The 11,165-nt window shown below is 40.1% G+C and overlaps 1 protein-coding gene across 1 annotated transcript; it reads right to left on the bottom strand.

Moving 5' to 3' along the window:
- Nucleotides 1-1,802: 1,802 nt before the first annotated feature.
- APOBEC1 (apolipoprotein B mRNA editing enzyme catalytic subunit 1) lies at nucleotides 1,803-9,962 on the bottom strand. The gene is made up of 5 exons (XM_025879613.2): nucleotides 9,875-9,962; nucleotides 5,574-5,601; nucleotides 3,707-4,104; nucleotides 3,217-3,335; nucleotides 1,803-2,512 (listed from the first exon to the last, which is right to left on the bottom strand). Exons 1-5 carry the CDS (start codon nucleotides 9,888-9,890, stop codon nucleotides 2,366-2,368), a joined length of 708 nt encoding a protein of 235 aa, XP_025735398.1. The 5' UTR covers nucleotides 9,891-9,962; the 3' UTR covers nucleotides 1,803-2,365.
- Between the last annotated feature and the right edge of the window lie 1,203 nt (nucleotides 9,963-11,165).

Below are 11,165 nucleotides of genomic sequence, written 5' to 3' on the forward strand. Positions count from 1 at the left end.
TATACATCTATATATGTACGTGTGTGTGTATATATAATATACATTGCATCTTCTTTATTCATTCCTGTTGATGGACACATAGGTTGTTTACATGTCTTGACTATTGTAAATAATGTCGCAATGAATGTGGGGTACAGATATCTTGAGATAGTGATTTCATTTCCTTCAGATATATACCCAGAAAAAACATTGTTGAATCATATGGTAGTTCTTTTATTTTATTTTTTATTTTTTTAGGTAGGCTCCATGCCCAACATGGGTCTTGAACTCATGACCCTGATATCAAGACCTGAGATCAAGACTTGGATACTCAGGGGCGCCTGGGTACCTCAGTCGTTAAACGTCTGCCTTCAGCTCAGGTCATGATCCCAGGGTCCTGGGATAGAGCCCTGCATCACGCTCCCTGCTCAGCGGGAAGCCTGCTTCTCCCTCTCCCACTCCCCCTGCTTATGTTCCCTCTCTTGCTGTGTCTCTCTCTCTCAAATACATAAATAAAATCTTAAAAAAAAAGATTTGGACACTCAACCATCAACTGAGCCACTCAGGAGCCCTTATGGTAGTTCTATTTTTAATTTTTTTTTAACGTGCTAGAGTTACTCTATTTTTTTTTAAGTGTTTATTTATTTATCTGAGAGAGAGAGAGCATTCGAGAGAGCACAAGCAGAGGGGAGGTGCAAAGGGAGAAGGAGAAGCAGACTCTCTTTTGAGCAGGGAGTCCAATGTAGGGCTCAATCCCAGGACCCTGGGATCATGACCTGAGCCAAAGGCAGATGCTTAACTGACTGAGCCACCCAGGAGCCCCTCTATTTTTAATTTTTTTAAAAGATTTTATTTATTTATTTGAAAGAGAGTGAGTGAGAGAGAGAGAGAGAAGGAGCAGGGGGAGGGAGAAGCAGACTCCCCACTGAGCAGGAAGCCCGATGTGGGGCCCAATGCCTGGACCCTGGAATCATGACCTGAGCTGAAGGCAGATGCTTAACCAACAGAGCCAACCAGGCGCCCCTATTTTTAATTTTTTGAGGAACTCCCATACTGTTTTCCATGGTGGCTCTACCAATTTATATTCCCATCAATGGTGTACAGTTGTTCCCTTTTCTTCTCAATCTCACCAACATTTTTTATCATTTATGTTTTTGATGATAGAAATTCATCAAATTCATCAACAGGTGTGAGGTGATAGCTCATTGTAGTTTTGCATTCCCTAGTGATTAGTAATGTTAAACAACTTTTCATGTAGGTATTGGCCATTTGACTATCTTCTTTGGAAAAATGTTTATTTGGGTCCTTTGCCCATTTTTAAATCAGATTGTTTGGTTCTTTTGCTCTAGAGTTGTATGAGTTCATTATATGTTTTGGATATTTGCCCCTTATCAGATGTGTAATATTTTCTCCCATTCCATAGTTTGCCTTCTCATTTTGTTGGTTGTTTCTTTTGCTGTGCAGAAGCTTTTTAACTTGATATAGTACCACTTGTCTATTTTTGCTTTGGTTGCTTGTGCTTTTGGTGTCATAACCATAAAATCATTACCAAGACTAACGTCAAGGAGCTTTTTCTCTGTGTTTCCTCCTAGGAATTTTATGGTTTCAGGTCTTGGGTTTAAGTCTTTAACCCATTTTGAAATAATTTCTCTGAGTGGTGTAAGATAGGGATCCCATTTCATTTTTTTGCATGTGAAATCAGCTTTTCACCACCATTTATTGAAGAGACTATCTTTTCCTCATTGAATATTCTTTGCTTCTTTGCCAAATATTAGTTGACCATATACATATGGGTTTACTTCTGGGCTCTGGATTCTGTTTTATTGATCTATATGTCTGTTTTTAATGTTGGTACCATACTATTTTGATTATACAGCTTTGGAATATAGTTTGAAATTACAAAGTGTGATGCCACCAGCTTTGTTCTTCTTTCTCAGAATTGTTTTGGGTTTTTAGGGTCTTTTGTGGTTTCATACAAAATTTAGAATTTTTTTATATTTCTGTAAAAAGCCATTAAGATCTTGATAGGGATTACATTGAATTTACAGATCACTTTGGGTAGTATGGACATTTTAACAATATTAGTTCTACCAACCCATAACATGGGATATCTTTTCATTCATTTACCTGTTTTCCAATGTCTTTTGTCAATGTCCAAGATTTCACAGAGTACAAACATTTCACTTCCTTAGTTAAATTTATTCTTAAGTATTTTATTATTTTTGATGCAATAGTGAATGGGATTTTTAAAAATTTCTTTTTTCAGATAATTTGTTGTTGGTATATAGAAACACAAACTGAAATTTTCTACATTCTAGTGGCACTCACTCTCCCGTGGGTCTTCAGTGTCTGCTACAGAAACAGTGTACACAAGGAACCATTCTATTCATTTCCAAGTCACAGGAACTTGTATCAGCCCTGTAGCTAAAAGGATATGGGGTGGAATCATTTGATAATGGCAGTTTTGAAGAATAAGTCTGAACAATGTAAGCTGATTCTGACGTCTTGAAATCCTTAAACAGGGAGGGAGACTCTGGAAGAAAAAAAAGTTAGAATAATATTTTTCTTCATACTATTATTACCAGAAACATTTTATTTTATCTTATTTTAAGATTTATTTATTTATTTGAGAGAGAGAGAGAGAGAAGTGTGAGCAGGAGAGGGGGGAGGGGCAGAGGGAGAGATAATCCTCAAGCCGACTCCCTGCTGAGTGTGGAGGCTGAGGTGGGGTTTGATCCCAGGACCCCAAAACCATGACCTGAGCCAAAATCAAAAGCTGGTCACTTAACTGACTAAGCCACCCAGATGCCCCTACCACAAACATTTTAAAACATTAGTTGGAAGACTATTGAACAACTTTGAAGAGAATACAAATGGGACACCTCCATTTATTTCTTCAATAGGATGGCACACACCAATATGGGAAAGGAGAATATCTGCAATTCTGTAGAGCTAGCAAGTGTTGTAATAATAATGATAATAATAATTATATCAAGTTAACGTGGAGTCCACATATATTTTAGACCAGTTTATCCACTCCCTTCTCCTGCTTTCTTCCTACAAAGAGATTGTTTTGTTCTCACATTTTCTTCAGGTGGATCAAGTAGTTAAATAACCAAATTTCAGTATAAATGACAAAGAGATGGTGAGGAAAGTACATGTCAATTCATCAGAGAAGAAGTTTGAAGAAGGATGCTTCTTTTGGCATCAGAATCTCTATCCCTTAAAGTAACTTACTAGAATTATGCAGTGGAGTTCCAGTGCATACAGCTTCATCCATAGCACAGGGTATCTTGGCCAGTGATCTTCTTTCCCAGGTGGGTAGTTGACAAAATTCCTCCAGCAATGATCGTACTCTGAGGAAACACAAATCTTGGTTCATTCAACAAATACAGCAGAAAGTTACTTTAAAGGGAGCCCAACTTATAGATATACTTTATATAAAGCCTATTAGCCTCTTTGTCATTGGAGAAGGGCTACACTCCCCAGAATCCCTAAAAAAGAAGAAAGATGAAGATGGCTGAGAGGTCATAGTGACAGGAATGGAGAAAGGAGTCCTCTTTTTGATACTTCCTTACTATGAAATTCAGACCCGGTCCTTTCTTATGTTATTTTGGACTTTCACTTCTGAGACTTCGAGAGCGGGATAATCAATCTCCTGGCCTTGAAACATGCCAGCACCACAGTCTCTCATAAACACTCAAGATTCTTTGTTAATTGTTTTTACCTGGGACTCTCATAATCTGGATAGTCACACCACTGTTAATGAGGTCTCTGAGTCCTTGACGGTTTTGTGGATCCATATGCCAGAAAAGCCGTGCTACATAAATAACCAGAGTCACACTAGGGTGTTGACTCAAAAATCCTCTAATAGCCTTGGAGCATTCCCAACACGGACTCCAGGACAGGAACCAGGTGATGGAGCAGTGGATGGATGGGCAATACTGTCTTTCTGAAGTAAATTTTTCTATAAAATTGATTTCCACATGGTTGGAGGTGTTTTTGCCTGAGTTTCGCCAGATCTTATGGCTTGTGCCCCACTGGATTTCATAGAGCAGGCAGGCCTCTTTACGGAGTTCTCTGGGGTGAAAGAAGACTTCAAATTCCCAGGGTTCGATTCTCCTCCTAAAACACAAAAAGCACTCCCATGTTGTCATGCTAGCTTTAGAGGGAACTTGAAATCATTTCCTGCTCCCCTCTTCTATCAGGCAGATCTAAAACATGACATCTCAGGGTGCCCGGGTGGCTCAGTTGTTAAGCGTCTGCCTTTGGCTCAGGTCATGATCCCAGCGTCCTGGGATCGAGCCCCGCATCGGGCTCCCCACTCGGTGGGCTCCCTGCTCGGTGGGCAGCCTGCTTCTCCCTTTCCCACTCCTCCTGCTTGTGTTCTCACTCTCTCTGTCAAATAAATAAATAAAATCTTTAGAAAAAATAAAACATGTCTCAGGAAATTTTTTTCTGTTTTTCAAAGTTATCTAAGGAGGTCCTTTTGAATTATCAGAGTTTCTCTCACAAGCATAGTGAAGAGATTTTTCCCAACTCATGTTATTTGGTTACCACTCTCTCTATACCATTACCTGGTAATTTAGAATTCAGGTATAAATGTGTCCTTGTTTCACTTTTAAAGGCTTCTCTTTATAGTCTAATCTTTCTGTCTCACCATGGAGTTGCCATGTCCCAATCGTTAATCTTCACCCAATCGTTAACCTTCATGACTCAATGGACTCTAACTAGATTTTAGTGTAGAAGCCTCAAATTGCCAACAAGATTCTACTGTCAAGTCTGAGAAGAGAGTCAGCCTCAGGATTCTTCCACATTAAATTCTGTATCCTAATTCCTCATAAGAAAAACATTCAAACTGCTCCCAATGACAACCTTATTCATTTTTTTTTTTTTTTAGGATTTTATTTTTAAGTTATCTCTACACCCAATGTGGGGCTCAAACTTACAACACTGAGATCAAGAGGTACATGCTCTACCGACTGAGCCAGCCAGGTGCCCCTCCCAATGACATCTTTAGATTGAATATTTTCCATGCGTCAAAGCTGGAACTCAGGGGAGACTCAGGATTGTGCTGAGGACTCTTTGCAATATGGTTGAGTCATCAGCTTGTAATTACATCCTAATATTTCCACTCATCCCTAAAGTATTACATTTATTTACTACATAGATCAGTCCTTCCACCCATCATGAGATAATATATTCCCTGACAGAAGACCCCCTGTTATAATGCTACATCCAAAAAAATGGGCATACAGTATAAAACAAAAAGATGAAATCAAAGTGACAAATGAGGTCTCTGGACTTTTCACTAGTGGCTATACAGTCATGTGCTTTAAACAGAGACGAAACAAAGGTAAGGCAACAATGGAACAAAGCTGGAAGGTGATTTATTTACACAAAACCCAAAAGACATACAAGCAAAGATACACAAAGATATAATCACAGAGAATGAAGTTAGAAGAGGCAAAAAGGAAAGAGTGGGAGCATGATAAAAGAAGAAAGGAAAAATATGGAAAGCTATAGTCCTACAGCTCTTAAATCCACTTATTCTTGGTTGAATTAAATGCTCACTATGATGGTATTATTCTTACCTCAAGGTGGCATCTCCAGCTGAAGGACCTGTTGACCAAGAGATGATTATGTCAGATAACACCCACATACAAATTTAGCTAAGAAAAAAATACTCTGTTCTTTCAAACCTGCAAACTGTCTCAGAAAAATGGAGTTAAAAGATTCTCTCCTGTATTAATTGAATTGGACCATCAAGAAAGGAAAGTTTCTAAGGGCTTTGCCAAAATCTATTTGCCCAATCCCAAACCAAGTAATCCTCCTTAAGGCTCCAACAAGAATGATTAAGTGAAATGAGAAAGTCATTCCTTAGAGGCTCCTATGTGTAATTTCTAAGTGTTTCCATAGTTTCTTGTACTTCCTTCATCATAGCAATCATGCTGTATTTTGACTGTTATTTATATGCCTATAATAACACTGAATTGTAAATTATGTGAGGTATGGATTACGTATATCTTGTTCCAGACCCTATCACACTGCCTGAAACATGTTGGTTAGTAATAGATATTTATTGAGAAAATGACTGAATGAATCTCACTACTATCCTTTATAGAATAGCTATAAGAGAGAGAGAGAACCATATTGTGCAGAGAAAATATATCTATTATATATTGCTGGTGGGAATGTAAATTAGTACAGCCCCTCTAGGAAACAGCTTGGCAGTTTCTTAATTAAAAACCACACATGGGGGTGCCTGGCTGGCTCAGTCGGTAGAGCTATTAATGAGGGGCCTACTAAATGTTAGGCACTCTTTGAAGTACAGGAATAGGGAACAAAACAAATCCCTATGTTTATGTTCATGGAGTTTATATTCTCAGCAATGGATTTTATTTGAAGTGTCCTAGAAGCCATTAGAGCATGTAAGGACTATTCAAGTTCAAGTACTGGATTTTAGAGGCCCATGCCTCTCAAGACTCAGAGCTTTGGGGATGAAATGGGCACTGGCCTGATCTGAATTCAGAATATTCATGGTATAGAATTCTAAAACTTAGAAAGCAGAAATGCAAGTCATTTGTTTTATTTGGAGGAACATGGACATTTATTTTGGCAACAAGAACTCATGTTAAGGGTTTGTTCCCTGGTTATTTGAAAGCTAAAATTTGGGGAAGTGGGAGAAAAGGATCATAAATTGAAAGGCTCAATTGTCATTATTACCAATCTCTCTTTTCCAAGAAAGAGGAGACACAGAGCAAAAGGTTCCTTCCACATGATACCCTTTCTCCGTGGGCCAGAGAGACGCACAAGTCATTGCCACCCCTGAGGGGGAAGTAGCCGTTCAGAGATGCAGCCAGGACGTTCAGTCTATCCTGCTGGCAAACCTTAACTCTGAGGTGGTGTTTTTAAGCCAAGAAGAGTCATAAGACCTGGAAGACACTTAATCCAAAACAGGAGGCATTTTGCCCGAAGCTGTGTGTGTGTGTGTGTGTGTGTGTGTGTGTGTGTGTGTGTGTTGAGGGGTCCAGAATGTGCCACTGAGGCATAAAAATTATTTGGATCTGAAGACATTCAAAAATAGACTGCCTTCTTCTGAAATCTTTTATTTTCCTATAAGCAGAGCCTTCCAAAAGAACTTAAAAGAAATCAACTGTCATAAGCCCCATCCCCTGGAACAAACCAGGAGAGTTTGACTCTTACCACTCAAGATACACACCCACACAGACATTGTCACAAAAACATAATATGTCCATCTAGTCTCCCAAGGGTGCATCTAGATTTCCTGAAAGTTTATTTGTTTTTCTATAAGTGCTCTTCTGCCTCTCTGCTTTTCCTATTAAGGTGGTATATAAGCCCCAAACTCTAAACACCTCTTTGAATCACATTTTTGTGAACTCTTGTACATAATTTTGTCTTTTCTGTTGCTAATCTGTCTTTTGTTAGTTTAAATCTGCAGGCACCCAAAAACAGAATCTAAGAGGATAGAGGAAATTTTTTCCTCCCCAGCTCTGTGTATGTGTGGGCTGGCTGTATCTGTTTGTGCATTTGTACTAGATAGTAGAGGGATTGTCCAGAGAGGATCTATGGTGCAGTTTCCTGTAGATGGAAAATGATTCTAGCTGGAGTGTGGGACCTTTTTTTTTGAGAGAGAGAAAGCATGTGCAGGAGCAGTAGGGAGGGGCAGAGGAAGAGAGAGAATCTTAAGCCCAGCATGGAGCCCAATGCTGGGGGGCAGAAAGAGGGGCTTGATACCCTGAGATCATGACCTGAGCCAAAATCAAGAGTTGGTCATTTAACCAACTGAGCCACCCAGGTGCCCCTGAAGTTTGGGAACTTTAAAAAGAGAAATTAGCTGGCTGTTTAAAAAAAAAGACAGAGTCAGGAGACACTATCCTAAGTGAGACCTGAAGAATAAACCTCTTATCCTTAAGAGGATGTACAGGGAATTTAAACACTGAGATGGAGGAAGAAGAGAGTGGCTAACAACTTGGAATGGGTACTTCTCAGATATTCCAAACTGGGGCCTTTGAACCAGCAGGTCCACTCAGAGGGAGCCCTATAGAAACAGAGGCCATACCTATAAAAGAAGATCATATTGATGGTGGGTGAAGCAGCAGTGAGAACTTCAGAGAGAGTGAGATATATTCTCAATATCTATCCCTTTGATGCAAGGCAATGATACCAGCCACATGAGTTGGGATTGTTTGAGGGATAAAATACCCCACCTTCAGAGGAAAGTCCAGGGAAATTACCCGGATACTTCAACTAAATAATGCTTTCCCCCAACATGCCACTCACAAGAGAATTCTCATAGAGGAAAAGCATAATGGAGAAAAAAATATATTATTTCTTAAAACCCAAGACTGATTTGTGTATCCTCTCCTATCATCATGCCCACATTCCTGCAAAGTCTCCTAATGGGTCTCTTTGCTTCCAAGTCTTTTCTGCTTCCAGTTCCAAAGGCACCAAGTGCCAGCTAAGTATGTCTAAAGCACCATTTTAGGGCTCAGTTAGTTAAGCGTCCGACTCTTGATTTCGGCTCAGGTCATGATCTCAGGGTTGTGAGATTGAACCCCACGTCGAGCCACCCTGGGTGTGGGGCCTGCTTAAGATTCTCTCTCCCCTTCTGCCTCTCCCCTCCTCTAAAAAAAATAAAATAAGGGGCACCTGGGTGGCTCAGTTGGTTAAGCATCTGACTCTTGGATTCAGCTCAGGCCCTGATCTCATGGCTTGTGAGATCAAGCCCCACGTCAGACTCCTTGTTCAGTGGGAGTCTGCTTGGATATTCTCTCCCTCTGCTCCTTCCCCTGCTCATTTGCTCTCTCTCTCTCTCTCAAATAAAATAAAATAAAATAAAATAAAATAAAATAAAATAAAATATAAAACAAAATAAAAAAATAAAGCACTGTTTTAGTCATTGCTATGCTAGTCACAAATTCTCCAAAGATCTTCTCTGACCAAAAAGATCAACCTCATTTTCCTTAGCCTAGCATTCAAAGCCCTCCAGAATATCATTCCAGGTTTGTTTTCCTTTTTTTTTTTTTTTTAAGATTGATTTATTTATTTGAGAGAGATAGGGAGAGAGAGAGTGGCAGGGAGGAGCAGAGAGAGAATCCTCAAGCAGACTCTTGGCTGAGCGCAGAGCCCAACTTGGGGTTCCATCTCATGACCCTGAGATCCAGACCCTGAGATCATGACCCGAGCAAAACCAAGAGTCTGTTGTGTGACCAACTGTGCCACCCAGGCGCCCCTCCAGCTTTGCCTTCTAATCTCACTGCAGATTATTTCCCCAGATTCTCCTATAGTTTAACCAGTTTACTCTTTATATTTCCACACACAATCTTTGTAAATTCTCTCAAGCTCTTTGTGTCAGTCAACCGGGACTCTCTTCCTCTTTGCCAATTCAAATTCTACCCTTTCAGGATCCAGCTGAAATCCCACTTCAGCTGAAAATCATTTCCTTCCATATCCTGAAGTGTTCTCCCTCTGCCACAAATGTCTCCAACATTAAGTAACTGAACCTTAAATTATCAATTAACATGCCCTTGTGCTTTCACTTCTGTTGCTATTTTAAACTGTTAATTAACAGCTGTATTTTTTACTTAATTTTTTATTATGGTGAAATAAGCATTGATCTGGTGTCATTTGATCAAAATCATTTGTGGATGTGAATAGTTAGTATTAATAACAAAAATAAACCCTGTTTAAGAATAATATCAATATAGTAATAAATAGGAAAGTTGAAAGATGCCTAAGACACAAGCACACACACACACACACTATGCACACACAGACACACACACATATGCACACACACACTATGCACACACACACAGATTTTGTCCTTTTCAAGAATACAGAATTTACCAGGCCCCTGGGTCCAGTTTACCTTTGTCAGAAGCCATGGTGCTCTGTCACTGGACTTTTCCCTTGGAACTATATTACTGTGTGGATTGCTCTTACCAACAACATGACTGAACATGGTAGGTGTGACCACTGCTACCTGGCTTGGGCAGAGAATGACTCAGTCCTGAATCTCAGGCAATTACTGGGTATCTAGATTGAACCAAGTGTGGGGATTTGTATCACTATGTTGATAAGAAAGCTTATGATTCAAATAATCCTTTTTTTTTAAAAAAAGATTTTATTTATTGGGTTGGCCAGTTAGCTCAGCTGGTTAGAGCACGGTGCTAATAAAGATTTTATTTATTTGAGAGAGAGAGAGCACAAGCAGGGGGAGCAGCAGAGGGAGGGGGAGAAGCAGACTCCCCACTGAGCAAGGGAGTTTGCTGTGGGGCCAGGTCCCAGGACCCCGGACCCCGGGATCATGACCTGAGCCGAAGGCAGACTCTTAACAAACTGAGCCACCCAGGCACTCTTCAAATAATTAATCCAATAGAGTAAATCACTGAGGCTATCTGAATTTCTTTCTTTCTTTCTTTTTTTATTTTTTTTTTATTTGACACAGAGAGAGACAGACGTGGAGAGAGCACAGGCAGGCGGAGCAGCAGAAGGAGAGAGAGAAGCAGTCTCTCCGCCAAGGAGGGAGCCCCATTTGGGGCTCGATCCCAGGATGATCCAAGCCGAAGCCAGATGCTTAACTGACTGAATTTCTAAGTTCTTCCCTGATAACATCTGAATTTAGTAACTTTTCCCTTTCCTTAAATTAACGCTGACCCATCATTCCTTATTGGAGGGCACAAAGGAAGAACAAAGGAAAGAGAGAATTAACCTGTTTGTATAACCTGAAGACTTTCAATGTTACCTGGTGAAGACACTATGGACTTGCCTTTTAGCTATTATTTACTTATTTCTAACTTCCTTCTACTTTGCTCTTTGCCCCCAGGGGAAGGGCACTGTTAGATGCAAAATCAGAAGAACTTTGGCCTCGAAGTTGGGTAATTAGTGTACAAGTCTTAGGTGATCTCTCTTCCTTTTTGAAGCTAAGGTTAAGTGTATGGCCAAGTCCACTTCTGCTTTTTCATCCTTCTTGAGAAAGTGAATACTGTGCTCCAGATTACCATTGCCTCCTGTTGTCTGACCCCTGGCTCAGGCTTCTCTGAGTTTCAGCAGACTCCCAGAATTGAGGTCACTTTCAAGACCTAAGTCTCCCTCCCTCTAGCACCTCAGATCTAGAGCTGCTGAATTTGAATCTCAAGTACCATGAACCCTCTACCTGA

The sequence above is a fragment of the Callorhinus ursinus genome, unplaced genomic scaffold, assembly GCF_003265705.2.
Source record: "Callorhinus ursinus isolate GAN/ISIS: 27379988/994484 unplaced genomic scaffold, GSC_fseal_2.0 scaffold27, whole genome shotgun sequence".
Classification (NCBI taxonomy): domain Eukaryota; kingdom Metazoa; phylum Chordata; class Mammalia; order Carnivora; family Otariidae; genus Callorhinus; species Callorhinus ursinus.